The 21,163-nt window shown below is 50.2% G+C and overlaps 3 protein-coding genes across 3 annotated transcripts; 2 read left to right on the top strand and 1 right to left on the bottom strand.

Moving 5' to 3' along the window:
• Positions 1 to 3,257: 3,257 nt before the first annotated feature.
• CGGC5_v016835 (uncharacterized protein) lies at positions 3,258 to 8,170 on the top strand (the record flags this gene model as incomplete). Its single annotated transcript, XM_032021266.2, has 1 exon — positions 7,343 to 8,170. The coding sequence occupies one exon, from the start codon at positions 7,343 to 7,345 to the stop codon at positions 8,168 to 8,170; it is 828 nt and encodes a 275-aa protein (XP_031881877.2).
• Positions 8,171 to 9,642: 1,472 nt separating this feature from the next.
• CGGC5_v016834 (Vegetative incompatibility protein HET-E-1) lies at positions 9,643 to 13,137 on the bottom strand (the record flags this gene model as incomplete). The annotated part of the gene is made up of 6 exons (XM_066153598.1): positions 9,643 to 9,786; positions 9,942 to 10,040; positions 10,089 to 11,670; positions 11,717 to 11,795; positions 11,936 to 12,985; positions 13,035 to 13,137. 6 exons carry the CDS (start codon positions 13,135 to 13,137, stop codon positions 9,643 to 9,645), a joined length of 3,057 nt encoding a protein of 1,018 aa, XP_066006846.1.
• A 538-nt stretch (positions 13,138 to 13,675) lies between these two features.
• Positions 13,676 to 14,546, top strand: CHI1-0 (Chitinase 1; the record flags this gene model as incomplete). The annotated part of the gene is made up of 5 exons (XM_032028401.2): positions 13,676 to 13,756; positions 13,818 to 13,849; positions 13,903 to 14,001; positions 14,058 to 14,107; positions 14,173 to 14,546. 5 exons carry the CDS (start codon positions 13,676 to 13,678, stop codon positions 14,544 to 14,546), a joined length of 636 nt encoding a protein of 211 aa, XP_031875320.2.
• Positions 14,547 to 21,163: the final 6,617 nt, after the last annotated feature.

Genomic DNA, 21,163 nt, shown 5'->3' with positions numbered 1-21,163 from the left:
TGGGTTTGGACAGGCTGAGTGAACAGTTGAAAGCCGTGGTTGAGATGATGGAACAGCAGAGTAGGCAGGTGGAATCCATGTTAAATGTAATGGAACAGAAAATGGGTGGCATGGAGGCTGTTATGACCGGACTAGCGGAATCTTTAGCTGCTGTTGTAAATCATGAGAGGGAAGGGAAAAGGAAAACGCCAGCCAGTAACGCAACTAGAAGGTCAGGGCGTATTGCAAAGCAGCAAAGAAAAAAAGGGGCATAAATCAAGTCCCCTGGCCGCGGCGCGTAACTGGTTGGTTCTTTGGAGTTCATCAATGGGGTTTACCTGCACGACAAGGTGAAAATGATAAATAAGCGCGTCATCTGGGCGATTTCGTAGCTTGTATAACCTTTTTGTGCAACTTGTATGTATGGCAAGCGTCGTGATAACCGCGGGAGAATCCACACTCCCCCTGGTCCGGCGCTCCATATTGTTCTCCGCGGATGCCGCTCAAGCAGCGACAGGGGGTATATCACAGCGCTAAGACAAAGCTAGACATCATTAAGGCCCCCATGGTCTCCATATGGCCTTGCTTGGGGCGTTGTTTCGGTGCTGTAACGCTTTGATAAGCTAGCATCCGGGTTGAGCATTTGCATCAGGGGAACCGCCAAAAGTCGCGAATGGCTTTGGGTCCATAGAAATTCTTCGTCGAATCGGACATCGGCATGGCGAAGGGGCCCCCGCAGATGAGGGTATTGCTGCAGTGTGGAGAGAAGTAGGGTCTCATATTGTGAACTGTGACAAACGCCATCGTAGTAGAAAAATTCAAGCTAGTCATTACGTGTACTATCCGACCGGGTGTTGTCAAATCAAGCGTTCCTACGTTGCATGCTGGAACTGGTCTCGACGATATGTTCAACGTGTGTTTAGTCATGAGCTTGAGCTTGGCGGCAAAAGAATGATGTATCCATCTCACCATGCTTTCTGGAAGCAACGGAATTGATTTAACACTTCTGATGCGCAATTGCTAGTATGGCACACATTGACACACGCTCCCAACAGTTGGATGTTGCCAGCTCAAGAGGCCAAGATGGACAGATACAGCTCCATAGTACTGTTTCAAAAGCCCGCGGAGCGACGATCACTGGATTACTCATACAAGCGCAGCACAAAACGCATAAGCTTTCATACAAACTATAATAAGAAAATTCAATATAGTCTCGTTCCATGAAGCATGCGTGGTTTTCACCAGACTCCCAATGAGGTTTTGATTCGGATAGTGCGCTTGATTCCCAATGTATCGTCATTCTGCCGTCTCGCCGGCGTATCACGGCGTTTGCATGAAGTCGCCAACCCGATTTTATACCGCAGAGTATTCCGTAGCCGAACAGCTCCGACGTGCGCTGTGCAGAAAGACAGGCCAGACACCATACATCGAGCAATAATGTATCAGATCCATCCATCCTCAAGCCAACTTGTGGCCCGAGATGAATATTTGTCTCCACGAGGTCCTACGCAATGGGAGCCCCAGAGATGCCAACAACTTACTGGATTTGGGAGTAGACGTCGTGTACAGCAGCGATTGCTGCAGGCGCTCTGCCTGCCGCGACACCAATGCGTGGCTTTCTTAGCATTGCTCCTCGTCACTTAGCTCCCTCGCGCTTGGGGCACAGCGCCGTTACTATATGCTCCTTTGGTGTAATGCTTAGTGCCCGTATCCAACAAAAGTTGAATTTTGGGATTGGAAGAAGTTGCCAATCGTAAGAATTTTGCCACGTCTTGCCTCGAACCTTGGCGTGAACTCCGGGGCTGACGCATCTGAAACGCGTCTAGCTGAATATCAGAGAGAAGTCGATTATGCTTTGATAGAATCAGCTTCAACAGATGCTCATGCCACTAAAATGATGAAACATCTCCTTGAAGCGGGCGCTAATGTTAATCTGGAGGCTGACTTATAGATCGTTGGACAGACTTGGTCTAGCGCATTGAGCGAATAGGTTCCGGTCGTATTCGAGTCCAAAGCGGATTTCTTCATAAATCACGTTGTCGACATGGACAGGGTGTGGTCGTGGGCAATTATCTGCACGCCTATTGAGTTTTTATTAGCGTGGCTCCATCGAAGTTGTCGCTTTAGCAATGAAGCGAGTTTCGTATCGAGGATCCTGGGGTGCGCCGACTTTCTCTAGTCCCGGGGAGGCCTCCGTTTCTTACGCATAGCCTTTGCTGCTGCCAACAGTGGGGAGCAAAATGATTGGGGAGAGTCTACAACATATGAAACTGAGCCTGGAATGAGAGAAATGGCTAATATATTCGCCGACACAGATGAACGTCTTTTACCGCTTCAAATAGCGCTCCGCAAACGATTGTTTGAGTGTGCCGTGTTGAAAACAACGTCGCGCGCTCCCAACACGCCCGAGCCGTGCTCGGCTGTCGCTCGGCTGAAAACGCTTCATGAAGCATGGTTTGCGAGTAGACTACGGGCATAGGTGTCGCTGACAGTATTCATGCTAGTATAGAACAGTAATCATCTTTCACGCTTGTAGCACGGGGTCATGAGTTCTGACGAAGCCGATATCACCTTCTAGAAGCTGGAGTAAAACGGTGTACGAAACGTTCATCATTATATATTGCTAGATTCTCTCAAAGATTCACGCCAAAGATTCATGCTACAAGAATGCGACATACGTTACTTAGGAAACTCTCTGTAGGTCGCAGTAGTAAATGCGGCGATGAATGCATCTGACGTAGCCGTAAGATTTGCAATCGGTCAAGAACAGTACCCAACCCGGGAAGTTTTATTCCTCAGGATTGAAAGAGCTTGGCCACAGCATGGCATCAGCTAACGTGACTGACTATATTGCGGCACCTGTGGTCGTGCCAACTGTCACGGGCTAGAGCCCGGATCGATATCTCCGGCTTTGCCGGAGCAGTCTCCGAGATCCGGCTCCGTTGGACCCACTATTTTGCCGGGGTACACCGCCTAACCCGGTCTGCTTCACCGCTGTTAGGCGCCTATCCCTGTAAAGTCCTTTCTTCCTTCTTCAGCTTAGAATAGTCAATCGACGGCACCTCTACGTTGAACAAGCCTAGGGGCCAGCCCCTTACATATTCTAAGCTCAACAACAAAAGCCGCTGCACGAAACCTCACGAGAGCGATACGACAGAATCGCTAGAGGGTAGCGCAACGAGAAGCCGCTATACGAAGCCTCACGAGAGCGATACGACGATTCGCTAGAGGGTAGCGCAACGAGAAGACGCTATACGAAACCTCACGAGAGCGGCACGATGGATCCGCCAGAGGGTAGCACAAACGACGCAATGAACGCTGAGATTGATCGCCGAATCAACGAAGCGGTCAACGCAAGCGTCCGTCCTCTTCAGGACCAGATCACGCAGCTCTTGACAGCTCTAAATGGGCTTATGTCACCGGATAGAGCAACCCCTACGCTGCTCGCGAGTAGCGTACCGACCCCGTCCACAGCCGATACGACTATACAGGCTCCGAGCGACGATACAGTGATGGTAGCCGAAGGGCGAAGAAAGCCCCTACCAAATCCCCCGAAGTTCACGGGAAGGCGCAAAGACTACCCAGCGTGGTCTCAGCAAATGCGCGATAAGATTAGCCTGGACGCAAGACTTATGGGGAGTAACGCCGAGATTTGGTACTACATCAACTCACGCCTCGACGTTGACCCTCAGCAAGTTGTTGCTACATTCTACGCCGCTGGAGGCCCTGGGGGCGAGCGGGAACCCTCTGAGTTCATGAGGTACTTGGACCGCACGTACAAGGACCCAAGTGCTACCTCCCGTGCAGCTGCTATGCTACGAACGATCCGTCAACGGGACGACCAGTCCCTCGCCTCCTTTCTTCCCCGATACGAGAGAATACTGTCAGAGGCTGGGGGAGCTAGTTGGGCAGACCAGGCGAAGATAACCCTCCTCGAGGGAGCACTTAGTACACGGCTCCAACAAGCCCTCGTTACTGTCGACCTTCCGGTCGATAACTACCATGGATGGCTCATGCGTGTACAAGACGTAGCTGCAAGGCTGGAGAGACTTCCAGCTATAACGCGCAGAAGCAGTTTGTACCGCCCTAGAGCCCCTGAAGCAAGCAAGCACCGCGACGACGACGGTGATGTGGTTATGACTGGCGTAAGCCGTGCGAGGAACAAGAAAGGAGCCCTGGAACCGCAGCGCCGCAGACGTTACTCCTCCTCGTCTGAGTCTGAGGGTAGCGAACAACCACAGAAGGATAGTCGCCGTTGTTACAACTGTAACCAGATCGGCCACATCGCTATATGGTGTCCTAAGCGGAAGCATTTTAGCCCTAGGAAGGCTAAGAAGGTTAAGAAGGTCAAGAAGGACCCTAAGCCTGAGGAGAGCAGCAACGATAGTGCTACAGAGGAGCTAGAAAGCTCTGGGGCTGAAGAGAGCTCGGGAAAAGAGTAACTCTAACGCAAAGTCGGGCGTTAGAGGCTAAGCCTAGTGATATCACAGAATGGAAGCAGTTTAAGCATCGCATGAGCAGCAAGTCAGCAGTGATCACTACCCGCATACACAAGGGCACTCAAGCAGACGCCTTAGTAGACACTGGGTGCAACCTATACGCCCTTGTCGACCACGACCTTGCCCGTAAGCTCCGCCTACCAATAGTAGACCGTTCTGAGCGGCTACTAGGCAGCTTCAGCGACTCTACAGGCGCTACGAAAGCAACAGGCGTAGTTGTCTTTAACCTTGAGCTATGCGGTTATGATGAGAAGATCTTTGCGTATACCGTACGTGGCCTTGGTGACGACCTATTCTTAGGGAAGCCATGGATGGAGAGGAACCGTATCCTATACGACGCTGCGGCGCAGCGTATACGGCATAGGAGGGGTGGTGTGGACCTACGTCTGAAAGGCGAGGAAGAACCAGAACGAGTACGCCAGATCAGGACCGCCCGCCTCCTCCCAGGAGCCCCTTTTGCAACGCTCTATAAGAGGGCACGACAACACACCAAAGGACCTACAGGATATGAAGTTCGAGCTATCAGCCTAGCAGACATACAGAAGGCTCTTGCGAAGAAGACTGAGAAGGCAGATCTAAAGGCCCTCCTTCCGCCAGCTATACTAGCTGAGTTCCACAAGCTGTTCCAACCTGACGAAGCCGCCAACCTTCCACCGCATCGCCCTGGAGTCGACCATAAGATCCCTATTAAACAGGATAGTAATGGTAACGAGGCCGTACTACCATGGGGGCCGCTCTACAGCATGTCACGAGAAGAGCTTCTCGTTCTCCGTAAGACCCTGCGAGACCTACTAGATAAGGGCTTTATCCGCGCTAGTAGCTCAGAAGCATCAGCCCCAGTACTGTTTGTACGCAAACCAGGTGGAGGAATACGTTTTTGTGTTGACTACCGCGCCCTTAACGAACTTACAAGGCGCGACCGATACCCTCTTCCCTTGATTCGAGAGACGCTACGGACTGTCAGCGCTGCTAAGTGGTTCACTAAGCTAGACGTAGTAGCAGCGTTCCATAAGATCAGGATCGCTCAGGGAGAGGAGTATAAGACAGCCTTCCGAACAAGATACGGGCTATTCGAATGGCTAGTTGTCCCTTTTGGGCTCACAGGGGCCCCCGCCACGTTCCAACGATACATCAACAGCGTGCTTCGAGAATACTTAGACGACTTTGCAACAGCGTATATGGACGACGTCCTGATCTACTCAAACGGCTCACGACAAGATCACGAAGCAAAGGTTAAGCTAGTACTACATAAGCTAGCTGCCGCAGGGCTCCGATTAGACCCCCATAAGTGCGCATTCTCCGTGAAGACAGTCAAGTACCTTGGGTTTATCATAACAGCTGGAGTTGGTATCTCTTGCGACCCTGAGAAACTGAAGGCAATCAAGGAATGGGCTGCGCCAAGGACGGTCAAGGGAGTCCGAAGCTTCTTAGGATTTGCGAACTACTACCGAATCTTCATCCCAGCGTACTCAGAGATCGCTGGACCCCTTATAGCTCTTACGAAAAAGGGTGTCCTATTCTGCTGGGGCAAGGAACAGGAGTTGGCGTTCCAGGAGCTTAAGAGGATTTTCGCAGCTAAGCCCGTCCTACATCAATTGGACCCCGAGCGGACAACCTATGTTGAAGCTGATTGCTCTGGCTTTGCCCTTGGGGGAGTACTCTCACAGGAAGACGAGCATGGTAGACGTCACGCAGTAGCATACCACTCGCAGCGGTTAAACGGCGCCCAGTTTAACTACCCAATTCACGACAAGGAGATGCTGGCTATCATAAGCTGCCTACGACAATGGAGAGCAGAGCTACAGAGCGTTAGCCGCTTTAGGATCTTATCTGACCATAAGAACCTGAAGTACTTCATGACGAAGCAGAAGCTTACGGAACGGCAAAGCCGATGGGCAGAAGAGCTATCTCAGTACAACTTTGAGATACAGTACCGACCAGGAAGTGAGGCAGTGGTTCCAGACGCACTCTCAAGACGTGAACAAGATATGCCTACGTCCCCCAACGACGAGCGCGAACAAAGCCGAATCCTCCAGCTCCTTCCAGAGGCAGCCCTACTACCAGCACGTATACAACGCATAGAGGCAGCACCAGCGATGCTTGTGTTTACCGACAACGAAGAACTACAGCAACTCTGGGATCAGACTCAAGGACAAGATGAAGTCTACCAGCAGGCTTATGCTGCAGTGAAACAGCAAGAAAGAAGCTTCCCTCCTAGCCTTAAGCTAAAGGTCCAGATCGCCGAGTGTGAGATCGACAATGGTAACCGACTACTGTTCAGAGACCGGATCTGGGTACCAGGTAGCGAAGACCCTGATAGCGACGCGAATACGCTACGTACTTATATCGTCCAAAGTACCCACGACTCAGTACTTAGCGGCCACCCTGGTAGGGATAATACCCTTGCGTTAGTTAGTAGACGTTTCTACTGGCCTGGTCAGTCGCACCAGGTACGACGCTTCTGCCGCAACTGCGATGGCTGTGGGCGAAGCCACATCTGGAGAGAACGCCGCAAAGGGCTTCTAAAGCCACTGCCGATACCACAGCGTATACGAAGCGACCTCGCTATGGACTTTATTACCGACCTCCCGCTTACAGATAAAGGCGAGAGATATCTTTGGGTGATTATCGACCGGCTAGGCAAAGGTGTAACCCTTGAGCCTATGGAAAGCATGGAAGCTGAAGCCTGTGCTGAACGATTCCTCAACTGCCACTTCAGGTTTCACGGCATCCCTGCGTCAATTGTGAGCGATAGAGGGAGCAACTGGACAAGCCGCTTCTGGCGGCAGTTCTGCAAGCTGCTAAAGATAGAGCAACGGCTTAGTACCGCCTACCACCCACAGACTGATGGAGGCCCGGAGAGGATGAACCAAGAGATCCAGGCCTACTTGCGCAACTACGTTACCTACTCGCAAAAGGACTGGGCAAATAACCTCCCAGCAGCTCAACTAGCGCTCTGCAGCCGCGATAACAGCGCTATTGGTATGAGCAGCTTCTTCTTAGAACACGGATACCACCCAGAGCCCATCCGGGTTCAAGAGGCAGACCCAGAAGACCGTGAGGGCCCTCGCGAGGACGTAGCACGTAAGCTAGTAACGAGACTTCAGGACGTGATGGATATGGCCCAATCAACCCTCGCATCAACGCAGCAACGCTATGAGGAACTGGCCAACGCGAAGCGCCAGCCTACAGAGAGACTGGAAGTGGGCGACAAAGTCTGGCTTCACATGGGCCATTACAGATCTCCCAGGCCTTGCAAGAAACTGGATTGGCTACACCATAAGTACACAGTCACAAAAGTTATCTCACCATACGTGGTAGAGCTCGATGTACCAACAGCTATATACCCACGCTTCCACGTGGATAACCTGAAGCGCGCAGGCAACGACCCCTTACCTGGTCAAACGCTAGACGACGAGCAGCCGCCACCGATCATAGATGACGAAGGCGAGGAAACCTGGAATGTGGAGAGTATCGACGCGGCTACCTGGAAGCGTCGAGGGCGCGGGCGACGCCGCGAGGTTCTGGTTAAGTGGGAAGGGTATGCAGAGAGGACTTGGGAGCCTGTTGAGACGCTCCAAGGGACAGAAGCAATGGAGGCTTACGAACGCCGTTATGGCTCCGCGATGGAGCATGATGGAGACCCAGCCTTAGCGCCGCGGGCGCGCCGCCGGAGGGGAGCGGGGGGGTGATGTCACGGGCTAGAGCCCGGATCGATATCTCCGGCTTTGCCGGAGCAGTCTCCGAGATCCGGCTCCGTTGGACCCACTATTTTGCCGGGGTACACCGCCTAACCCGGTCTGCTTCACCGCTGTTAGGCGCCTATCCCTGTAAAGTCCTTTCTTCCTTCTTCAGCTTAGAATAGTCAATCGACGGCACCTCTACGTTGAACAAGCCTAGGGGCCAGCCCCTTACACCAACTAACCTCTAGTTGTGGCGCAGTTGGTTCCCATGACGGCTAGGTGACAAACGTCACCCAAGAGAGGAGCAGCAGAACCGAGACCCAGCTTGTGTCACGGTGGTGACCTTCGCGTTTGACTTTTTTTTCTCTATATCATAAGCGTGAAGACGTTTTTCTTATAGCCTCACAAAAACTGTAGAATTTGTCCACGTCACAGCTCTACCCCGCACGTAGAGAGCATGAAATACTACCGGCTCAAGATTTTCCTCATGTTAAAAATGCTCGCCATCTCAGGAGCCTCTTTCCAAAATGCTGTTTACTGTCACGGGCTAGAGCCCGGCCGAGATCTCCGGCCTTGCCGGAGCAGCTACCGAGATTCGGCTCCGCCGGATCCACTATTCTGCTGTAGCACACCGCCTAGCCCCGGTATGCTTCACCGCTGCTAGGCGCCTATCCCTGTAAAGTCCTTTCTTCCTTCTTCAGCTTAGAATAGTCAATCGACGGCACCTCTACGTTGAACAAGCCTAGGGGCCAGCCCCTTACATACAGTTTGGTGCAAATGTGTCTTCCGGTTCAAAACACTCACTGGTTTGTTTTGCGACCTCCACACAGTGTCAAGAGACTTCAGCGTGTGCACTGTATACACCAGTTAACCTAATTCGAGACTTCCGCAGAGATGGATGTGTCTTTCTAGTGGATCTTTCTGGTGGATTTGCTTCACATCGCCTCAGAGGGATCATAAAGTTCATCCATATTACGAATACGATAGAAGGAGAGCATTAAAGACCTTGATGGAATGAAGTAGTATCTTCTAGTGCGAAGCTTGATGCTACAGACTAGAAGTGATAGTAGTAGACAATGAAATAGTGGCTTAACTAGCTAGAAGTTGATAAGTATATCTAATATAAAAATGTTCGCCCTCCCAGACCCTTCTTGTGTCACGCGATGAATGAAAATAATGAGACTACAAGAAACATCCCACGATCCTGCTAGGGATATTGACTTGTAGCTCCAATTCTGATGACACGCCCTGATGCACAGCCAATAAACATAATTGAGCCCCTTGTGGCTGATGCTGTTGGTCTATACTCTTTTGGGAGCCAGATGATGTTCTTCTCCCCTTCCATAATCCAAGTACGGTCGGGACTAATACCAAGTCCACATATTGCTGAAGACGATAACGCCTCTCCACAAGGGTATGGTTCGGCTGTTAAAGACCCTATAACTACGTCGACGGCGCCGAAATCAGTGAGGAGTCGATTTCTAGAACATGGGTCGAATGCGAGATTGTACGTGAAGCCATCGAGCGTCTGCCGGGGCGCCCCGGAGGCCGCGTCCCAGAGCCGGACCGTCCTGTCGTCCGATGCCGACGCCACCAGCTGGCCGTCCGGCGAGAAGGCCACCGCGCTGATCCGGGACGTATGGCCCTCGAGCGTCTGCCGGTGAGCATCCCAGTCAGATTTCACGCCATGAATAGAAGGAAGATTCAATAGACGTTGGCCCCAGCACCTCTTTCGTACTCTGCTTGCAACTGGAGAGAACAAAATCAACGCCCCATATACCTGAAGCGGCACCTGCTCAATTATAGATCCAAAACTTGCAATAACCTTGCTGACGTCTTTAATAAACTCTCTCAGTTCAATAGGTGCATTAGGATACTCCTATTAGTAGGGTTAGCCTAAGTGTAACATGAGAACACCTTTACTAACCTGGCACATGTTGATAAGCTGCTTAATCGCAGCGGCACCATGTGAGACCTTACCCAGAAGTGCCAAGACTCCTAACCAGTGAAGGAAGTGCTTGTTCAGGAACTCGCAAACGTCATCTCCTAAAGACCCTCTACTTTGTTGTAGATGGTAAACCCAGTGAAGGCAGGCATACCGGAGATCGGCAGTGGCATATGTATCCATCACTTCTTTATCAATTTCATCTCTCCGTATGTCCGGCTTTTCGACATTGCAGATATTTCGCCTGAGTCCGTCTTTCATGCGTTGAATACATTTTGCTGCTAACATAGCGTGCGTTTGCGCGGCGTCTACTCCGTAGTCGTAATGACTTTGGCCCTTGGGACTAAGCAGGAAGTCGCTGAATGACTTGTGCAGGAGCTGTACGGGAGTATCAGCGTCATGCGGAACACTAAGGACGGCATGTAGGTGACGCAGCCGCAAAGCGACTCGACGGTTCGGTATTCCGAGCAAGGCTGCAATCGTCTTCTTAGACAAAGGAGTAGCAACGAGTACAACAGCTCCCAACACATCGAATAGTTCCATGCGGAGATTCTCAGCTAACGGCTTTGGTTTCTCCTGAGTATTATAGCTGCCGAATAAGACGTAGTGGAGGATCGGGAGATAGATCTGATCTAGCTGGGGAGTGTTGCTGTTGGATTGATTAAGCCAGAGATCTAACTGGTCAACTGGATCTTCCTGCTCATCTGGATCATCGATAAAGCGACATAGAGTCGCTGCATAAATGAAGAGAGGTGTAGGTGTTGTTGACAAATAGATCAGACGATCGAGTTGTCTTTGATCCGGCCAAGTCTCTTTGATCTCCCACCTATTCTTAATACTGGCGAACCTGCGTTTGAGAAAGGTGGCAACGTCGTTTCGCGTTTCGTCTCGGTGTTCTGTCTCTAGATCTGAATTTCGATAGCGAACACCATCGAAGGCAGCCATCACTGCAGATGTAGACCTGCTCGTGACCAATACCCGCAGGGACACCGTGTTGACAGCACCTAGCTTGGAAAGCAGAGCCAGAACCTGTCTTAGGTGATCAGGTCGCTCGCACTCGTCCAAGGCGTCGATAATGATAACCTTAGTCAGTCGGCTGGTATCGAAGGATAGATCTACCAAGGGGCGCCAAAGGAGTTGGTTAAACTGAGCTTCAAGACCCTTCTTTTCAACTGCATCTCTGTCAAGGCTGTTGAGCGATTTCTGGAGGCAGTCTTTGAAGGCAGGGATTGCCTCACACAACTGCGCAGCAAGGGTGGGAAAAAGTCGTGTGGTGTTATTGCGACCCTGTTCTCCTCTCTTAAAGAAGTAGCCAGAAACAAGTCGGTCCTCGCGGTCCAAGGTGTCAGCAATAGTGCGTGCAATAGTCGATTTGCCAGTCCCTGCAGGGCCCGCAAGCCAGAACAACGGTTCTCCGGAGTCGTCTTCTGCCCAGTGATATATCGTTTCCCGGATGCGAAGTCGAGTTCCGATTTCACATCTCGGGCTGTCTTTGACATTGAGACTATCGTAGCGCGCCTCGTGGATGATAGCAAGGTCTACAGGGCGATCCTGAAGCATTTGGCTTATACACGTTAGTGAAGGTCTGTAAACTGGAAAGTGAAGCTTACTTTGTGCGCCTGTGCTCAGTAAGCTGTTGGAACGAAATTTCACGATGATCGGCAGCGACTTCCAGGTGTTCTTTTGCAACTGGTAAAAGAGTTAGATGGTATGACATTTTATTGGTCTGTTTGATCATATCTTGATGGCCTGCAGCGTTTAACAGACTTCCCTGCGGTGATTATGATGATAGCGGCGGGTGGTGAGGATGAGAAACTAAAATTACTAACCAGAGACTAGCTCTCGAATAGGCTTTTCGTCTAGGACTTTATCTGGTCGTATGACCAACAAAAGTTCCTTCGCAAATGCTGCAGCCGTTGCAGCCGCATATTCTTGCCACTTCTTGTTCTTATGAGAGTCTGAATAGTCACAGATGCCACGAATGATAAGACATGGAAAGTCCTGTAGCCCTGCAGCTTCCATTTCGAAACAGAGTGCCCCGAGTTCTTTAGCCATTTGATCACGCGTCTTTCCATGCTTAATGACCTGATTGCCTGAGGCAATGGTTCCGTAGTGAATGACTGGCTCTGTATCGTCTCTCGCGTCGCGTTGAATTATGTGCGTCCGCTCACACTGGTCGCAAGTAGAGTCCTGCCCAATGTGCTCGTACTCGGCTTGATAGAGACAGTCATTCGAGGAGCCCTGATAGCTGAACTTCTTCTTCATCGTCTTCGGGCTTTTCTGTACAAGCTCAGATAGGTATTGGGGTATTTTGCTGTCTTCGGTCATATGCTCGGCTTGCAAGCGGCCTAAGCCTGTTAAGAGAACTTGGGGTGGGCTATTGAGTGACCCTGTGCGTTGGAACTCCCCATCCTGCACTGTCTTGCCCCGATCATACTGGATGGCGCCTCCAGTGGTTCCAGTTGGTTGACTCACCACAACATCGCCTAGTCGGATGTCGTTTGCTCGCGAAGGCGCCCCCCCTCCAATACCGACGAGTAGACCAAATCGAATGGACTTAAAGGTTCGTAATAAGTCTTTAGCGACGGTAGCTGCTGTTGTCGTTCCATAGATGCCTGCAGGCAGACATGCGATGACGACATTGTGGCCCTGAATATGGCCTAGGATGTAGTTGTTGTGGTCGGCTGGGTCTTGTTCGGGAAGGTCTGGGTGTATCTGGTCGAGCATCCCTTTCGCAGCGGCCATCTCCAGCGGGAGGGCGCATACCCAGCCCACGGTGTATTCGTCCGAGGTTATTGCAGGTCCATTCTTAGACGCATCGATCGTACGGAATCGCTTGGATGGGTGAGGATTTGAGTCAACGACATCAGTACCTAATGCTGTACTCAGTAAGTAGTCATCTCTTCGTGCGGGGTTATAAAGCCTTACGGAGCTCTACACTACGGTTGCGCTTAGGCCCGCCCCCCACGCTAGTCCGCGCGATAGTTCCAATGTCATCGTTAGGTTTGGCGTTAGTGCTCAGATCGGGCATGTTGACGAAGCATATCTGCGCAGAATGGTATCCTGTCGAGACGGAGGAGGCATTCTCCCCCGCAGACACTGCATGCAGTTCCGCAATCGTTCGCCTTCTGGCTTGCACGTGACATAAGCATTCTAGTTCGTTTGATTTACCTGCTGATAGCTTACTCCACGACAGGGGTCGGCAAGGTAGCTTATAGGTAGCCTGCTGCGCCGCTCGCACTGCCGCAGTGGACCAATGGGATTGGAGCGGATGTCTGTACTTAGAGTACCCTGAGGTACTTTCAAATGAAAGTAATCACAGCTATTGTGGGACGTTTGTAGCCCAATCTGCAGCCCAATTTGGATCTCTAAGAAATTACAAGGTACCTTGAGGTAATGTAAAGTCGTCTCCGCTATTGAAAGATAGAATGTTCGTGCACAAAGCGGAAGAGACATTTGCACCAAACTGTATTCTAAGCTCAACAACAAAAGACGCTATACGAAACCTCACGAGAGCGACACGACGATTCGCTAGAGGGTAGCGCAACGAGAAGACGCTAAGCGGCACGATGGATCCGCCAGAGGGTAGCGTAAACGACGCGATGAATGCTGAGATTGATCGCCGGATCAACGAAGCGGTCAACGCAAGCGTCCGTCCTCTTCAGGACCAGATGGCCCAGCAGACGGCACCTCTACGCTGAACAAACCTAGGGGCCAGCCCCTTACATTTACTACCCTAACTGGTAGGTTACAACTGCCACTGTCGCACTGATCAATTATTCATCAACCTCTACAGGAGCGTCTACGGGCGGAACTTTCACCCACAAATGCTTCCAACGTCTCGTATCACTCACGTCTTGTACGCTTTCGTCAACATTGCGCCATCCGGAGAGGTGTAAGTTGCCCTTGAGAGCCGCAGCTGGAAATTCATCTCAAGAACTTCATCAATAGGTTCTCTGCGGATTCCTGGGCGGATTCGGAAAAGCGTTATTCGACCGACTGTACGTGTTCATTTTCTTTTGGCGAAGTGGCTCTGTTTCAGCTACGAGACTTACCAGTGAACTAGCCGTGGAATGTAACGGAGATGATGTGTATGGCTGCGTCAAGCAACTTTACCTTCTCAAACAGGCCAACCGACACCTCAAAGTGATATTGAGCGTCGGGGGCGCCACTTGGTCGAGCCACTTTGCGACAGTTGCGAGGTCTGAGCAGAGCCGACAGCTGTTCGCAAAGACGTCGGTCTCGCTAATGAAAGATTGGGGTTTTGACGGCATTGACGTGGATTGGGAATACCCGGAAACTCAAGAAGAAGCCAGAGACTACGTCCTTCTGCTACAAACCGTGCGGCACCATCTTGACGCCTATGCCGCGAAACATGCGCCTTCTTACCACTTTCAGCTCAGTATTGCGTCGCCTGCAGGCCCCCAGAAATACGAGTAACTCGATCTCAGTTCCATATCAAACGTTGTGGACTGCCTTTATCTCATGGCTTACGACTACTCCGGCGCATGGGATTCCGTCGCAGCGCATCAGGCGAATCTGTACAGCAGCACATCTCGGCCACAGTTGACGCCTTTCTCGACAGATGCTGCGGTATCGGCCTATATTGCTGCTGGTATCCCAAGCCGGAAGATCGTACTAGGCATGCCTGTCTACGGGCGAAGCTTTCAGAACACTGCCGGCCTCGGCGATGCCTTCTCGGAGGTTGGGCGTGGATCGTAGCAAGATGGAGTCTGGGACAACAAAGACCTCCCTCGGCCAGGGGCCAGAGAGGTATATGATGCTGCGGTTGGGGCAACATATAGTTGGGATCCTGCAACGCAGGAGCTGATCAGCTACAACAGTCCATTATCCGTTCAGCAGAAAGCTGCCTTCATCAAATCTTGCAGATTGGGTGGGGCAATGTTTTGGGAAGCTAGTGCAGACAATGTTGGTAACGCTAGTCTGATAGCGGCGTTGCATAATGGGATTGGTGTCCTTGAACCAGGTGAAAACCATTTGTGTTACACTGACAGCAAATATGCTAATGTGGCTAAAGTAATGGTAGCGAACTGAGCATGCGTCACATGGATGGGCTGAATCTAGCAGTTGCGTATGTAAATAAGTCTGTTGATCATCCGTCAAAGCTTTAGTCAGGATCAAAAGACCTCCATGCAAGGCTGGTCTTTACTGCTTGGTTTTGTCTTAAGTCGCTTGTAGGTTTGCGCGTGTAACATTCAAAAATGGAAAAGATGGTGAGTAATAAGATCCACATCTGATTTCTAGTTACTAGAAATAGAAAAATGATGACCGTTTTATATAATCATTTGTGCGTATATAACTAACTTAATTAGGATGCTAGTCAGCAGATACGACTATAAATTGCGTAGTAGGGACTAGTAATAAACTGGCTTCAGCATTCTAGTGTAATTATTTATTCAGCTCTCCAGCAATACTTTCGAGATGAAAAACCTCTTGTCATTACACAATATCTTTGCGGTGAGAAGCCTCTTGCTTGTGTGGATATGAAGCAATGCAATCATCCACATAGAACAGGTACTCATGGTCGAGACCAGTTGACTGAGGCACTTAGGCCCCTCCTAATGACTATCTTCGCCTCCGACTTTGCGCAGACGTCACCGTTAACAGTTTTCACATCATCGCAGCGCTAATCTGACTTTATCTTAAGTTCTTCTAATGCTTGTCGAAGATGATTCATGACCATCGGGCCAGGATGTCCCATACTTCTGTGCCATAAGATCTAGCCCCCAGACAGGAGCTTCCTCTCCAAATAGCTAGTATATCGTTTTTTCCGAGTTGAAGTTAGTTTTGCAGACGTAAGTGAGATCCATCCATCTTAAACCACTACTACCTGGGGTGAAGTCAGGCCAGATGCCCCTCTTTATGAGAAGATCGTGGGATACAGCATTGACATGAAATTCACCGAAATGAGCAATGCTGCGTAGTCTCATCAACTTCTGACCTCTTTTGTCGAAAATAACGATATTAACAGTTCTATATTCCTCAATAAGGACTTTCTAGGTGACAGCCCAGATGAGGTCTCCCCCTGGGGCTTCTTAATCGGTATGAAAGCGCGAACGATCCCAAAAGGCATGATTTTCAATCCTTCATCGTAAGGAAGAGTGTGCTTCCATAAATAGCTTGAAATTGTTTGTTACGGTCAGCTATCCGACAGTAGGGTCTGCTAACAGAAGCTGGGGATTGAGACGTAATAACAGTACACTTAGGTCGTGGTCTGGGTAGTAGGTCGTAGGCTGATAGTAGATCGATCGTCAGAGGCTAAGGTGATCAGTCTTAGGCTCAACAAGTAATTCGCAGTGAAGGGGTAAGCTGAGAGTATCCGTGAGGATGAATACTAAGTTGATTGCTGAAGAGCTATGGAGGTCTGACCATGAGCCAGGCTCAGGGTCATACTATATACAGGTTCCGAACAGTTCCTTACGATGCTGGATAGCTGGGATAGCTCATATCCAACATATCCATGGATAGCTAGGATAGCTCATATCCAACATATCCATCCTTGTCTTGTGTCCGTACTGTTCCCGAAGTCACGTGACCTGTACCATAGTTCTTCCTTTTCCGATGTGTTACGGTCAGCTATCCGACAGTAGGGTCTGCTAACAGAAGCTGGGGATTGAGACGTAATAACAGTACACTTGGTCGTGGTCTGAGTCGTAGGTCGTAGGCTGATAGTAGATCGATCGTCAGAGGCTAAGGTGATCAGTCTTAGGCTCAACAAGTAATTCGCAGTGAAGGTAAGCTGAGAGTATCCGTGAGGATGAATACTAAGTTGATTGCTGAAGAGCTATGGAAGTCTGACCATGAGCCAGGCTCAGGGTCATACTATATATATAAGTCTTATATGAACAGTTCTGCTTGTTCATGAGCGCTGTGCCCCTTGTCACTATGAGCGCTCATTCTAGAGTGGGATGAGCGCTCATTCTAGTCTCCACTGAGCGCTCATTGTGGGTCCCTTATCTATGCTCATTCCTTATCATCACGTGACCTGTACCATAGTTCTTCCGTTCCTGAGTGAGTCCCTGTTGTTCCCGTAATCCTGCAGAGTACAAATGTCCTGTCCTAGCCGCCCGACGCCCGAGTGGGTCGGTTAACTGTTATCCATGCATAACGGGTCGTAACACGATGGTTTCTGGTTACACCTGTGTCACTGCTTACATATGTTCCGCGTTAGCCGCCGAGATCCCAGGCGGGGTTGTTCCAACGTGTTGTGCCTAACGGGTCGTAACATGAAGTGGGTAATACCTTGTAACAGGCTAGGCCTGTCACATGGGATGCTCTCGGCTATGTTCGGCACTGGAGTAAGACATCAAGGGATAGGATATCAAGGGATAGGATATCAAGGGATAGGATATCAAGGGATAGGATATCAGGGTCGAAGATAAAAGGACATGTAGATGCAGCTGAGATGAACAAGAAACCTTCCTTCCTCATCTGAGGATTCTCATTTGAGAAAGGAAGTACGAGTTGCAACATTGCTCCTACTAACCCTTTGCATACCTATTGCATTCTTCACATTAAGCATTCCTGTATTGTTACAAATGCTGTCTATTGAGAGTTCGAGCGTGTTTAACTAATACCACGCTTGGACTTCAGTAGAGAGGTCTGACTCGTAGGTCGAAGTAAACCTTTTTTTATATTGCAAGCTGTTAGCTCCATCACCAGCTAGTTTACATCTCTTAACCTAGTGGATATCGTCAATCAGGTCGCCCAGGAGCATATTCATGTGTTGAAATATGTTAAAGACTATCAAGGATGCATTGTTGCGTCAGAGGAAATCGCAGTCAAAAGGCATTTCAACCTATTTAAAGAAGTTCTCACCACCTGCCTAACTCCATCAGTAACGTTAGACAACAAGGGACGTTCGACATAACTACACTTTCTATAAGGGACCTTCTCAAAAGCCGCCACATTAAGCACTATCACTGAAATTAGGCCATAAAAGTGAATAGACGATTAATAACTCATCCTGCCATCATTCAAATCACATAAGGAAAGTTACCTCAGATAAGGGGCCTCTATGAGGCTCACTAGATATAAAATCTCTATATGTCAACAGGCCTAAACGTGGAAGAAGCGCTAAGCGGGTAAAGAAGCTGACAGCATATCAATAATATCAAGCTCATAGTCTTCTCAGGGGTTATCATGCACCGCACTGATGATATGGCAGATCGGCTACTGGTTTATTGCTCAGCGCTAAGGCTTATCGCGAGGCATGCTACGATACATTTCCACTAAACTGGTGTCGCTGAACAAATTGTTGCATGCGTGTAGCAGGCAATGGCGGGCCAGAATTGATGGCCGTGTCGCCATCCACCTGTTTTCAGGCAGCCTGTCCATACATATATCCAGTGCCAACTCCCTTACTTTGGTTTTGTTGCCTTCATCCGGGCAAAAGAGCTGAATGAAGCACCATGGAGTTGGGTGATTGACCCGCCATTCCAGCACCTTAAGCATGCAGATTTCCAGTCGAAAAAACAGTGCGCTGTTGCAATACATTCCGCTAGGAAAATAATTCAAGACACGGCAGACAGATGGTATTCGATCTTTCTCATCAATGAATTTGGAGGCAGTCCAAAGCGCGGCGCAGCTGACCACCCTGTAATAAACCTGCCCGAGGGAATCCTTCTCGCAGCAGAATCGGTCAAGGAGGTTGACGGACAACAACAGGGTCTGAGGAAGCAGATTGAGCTCCTCGTGGATCTTGATAAGAGACCGGATAACTTCTGGTCTCATTTCTAGTATGCTAGCTGGAATACAGCGCGTATCAGGCGTGGTCTCAGACTCATGGTTCATCAGCGTTAGATGCGGCTTCGCTCTCCTCGGATGGTACGTGCCTCTATGTATTCCATATGTTTGATGGCATCTTCTGCATACTCGTCACCCTCCTGGTCCGCGCCTGTCAGGTATGCTTTCCGTCTTTTCAGGTCGGGTACGTCTGCGGGACTCGAAACGTCGACAGCAGCTCGTTTGAGCATCTTCAGCGTTGTCGCCAACGAAGCGAAGACACCAAGACTGAAGAGGTAAAAGGTGTAATTTCGTTAGTATACAGAACTTCGTGCATATTTAAATTGGACGAAAAGGTGTTGGCTCAGATCGGCTTTGTTTTTCATGTTTTATCCCAGGTCTCACATACTCAATGTCGAAAACCCCAGACATGTATTGATACCTTCTTCTTACCGTCAAACCAATGATTCTTCCCATTATGTCGTATGTATCTTAAGGATACATACGTCGTGGTAGTTAGTTATCACATTGTTGGCACTAGGATCGAGTGTAACGTACGGAGTAGACCATTTGCCAAAAGGAAATATTCTTGCTCAATGAGGACCGCTGCAAAATTGACTAATTTTGGTGTGTCGTAAATCACCAGATGAATCGGTTGTAACCGCATGTAACAAGTCGATTCCATCCAATTCGAATCTTGCAACGTCAGGACCCCTGTTCCAGCTGAAGCCGAGTAATCCCATAATCAGCCTACCAAGGCCGATGGAGCCTGACAGGCAAGGATCGACGAGACGCAGTACTACGTATAGCGGGCTGGGACGGCAGGATTCCTTGTTGAAGGCCAAGATCCATCCACCTTAGTTTTCGTTGGCGCCAACTAGTCCGCCCATGCAGGTAGCAGGGGCTACATAACCGCGCTAAGACGATGCTAGCCCCTGTTGTTCTCCATCCTTGCTTACGATAATTTTTCCTGCAAGCCCCAGACACCGGAGCAGCAATCGCTCCGCATCCCAAGATTGCATTCAGTCCCAGCATCAGCGCGGAAAAGCCTCCAGGCCGGACACGCTCGATTCTGGTAGAACGACAAGACCGGTCGTTAGCCCGAGTTGAAACATGCAAGTCTCCGCCATTGGAGGCCATTCCTGGTTTCGACTGTCCCATTTTAGCCTCTGATTGTTTGGTGGACACCTGGTGGAGTGAGCTTGAGCCAGGCGTTCCCAACGAGGGTGCTACTCCACCGTCATTTCCGATGGCGCCCGTTCCTATTCGTAGACAAACAGGACCTGGCCGTGCCCTGAGCAAGATGAACCTTTCCATGCTTCCAAATGACGCTGGCTTTGACTTTGACTTCACCTAACGATCATTACATCAAGCGGCGGCGGCCGGCAGCAACTTCTACGGAAGCAATATTTTGACCCCAACTCCGCGCCATTTACCCCGAGACGGCCGCCCCAATATCGTCGCCGCAATTGACTAGCCGATGCACGGTGCCTCTTCTGATTACTGTTTGGCGTGGCTCGGGATGAAGGCGTCGGCCTCTGGATGTTTTCCATACGTCTACTAGCTGCTGGATGCCAACGGCATCGCCTGACACATCCACTGGAGTGGAGTAAATTGTAATTGATAGCGATGACTCTGGAAGGCTGATCAGAGTTAGAAAACCCTGTAATTGATCGGCTGAATCGACATAGTTGGGTGTGTCTTCGTGATGTAGTCCTCGGGTTGACCGTTGCACAACGGCCGCCCCGGCCACGAAGATTGCTGCACTGAACTGTTAGCGCTCCTCGCTCCGCAATCCTTTGGATTTAACTGGGCTATTATTGGGGCTTAGTGGACCAACTGCTTTCTTCACCAACAACACCGACTGAAGCGAAATCTCCATGCAAACAATCACTCAACTCAGACGAAAACGCCAACTACCAACACGGCTATCTCGCGTCTGGTTACCTAGATAGCCAGTCATCACACAACGCAACCGCATCCCCACCGTTCGTTCTCGATTCGGAAACCCACGGCGATCGTACGTCCGCACCAACCACCAAGACTTATCGGAAGATATCTCGTGCTGGGAATGGTCTTCAATTAAATTGGCGACCTCATCTGCAAAACTTGAGGCCATGACCACAAGCACAAGAGTTGACATCTCGGCAGCCGTTTTCCTCGTCATGTATGGCCAATAGCGCTTACAGCGTTGTCCGTCTTCAGCAACAGCAGCACGACTCGAACGCCACCTGCTTGCTCGCCCCCTCTTAACCAATTCGCCACGCATGAGTTCGTGATAGCACCGTCCATGCCCAGGACATAACAAAGGA

This window comes from Colletotrichum fructicola, assembly GCF_000319635.2.
Source record: "Colletotrichum fructicola Nara gc5 chromosome Unknown KSG_Nara_v1_contig11, whole genome shotgun sequence".
NCBI classification, from domain to species: domain Eukaryota; kingdom Fungi; phylum Ascomycota; class Sordariomycetes; order Glomerellales; family Glomerellaceae; genus Colletotrichum; species Colletotrichum fructicola.
This window is presented reverse-complemented; position numbering and strand designations above follow the sequence as displayed.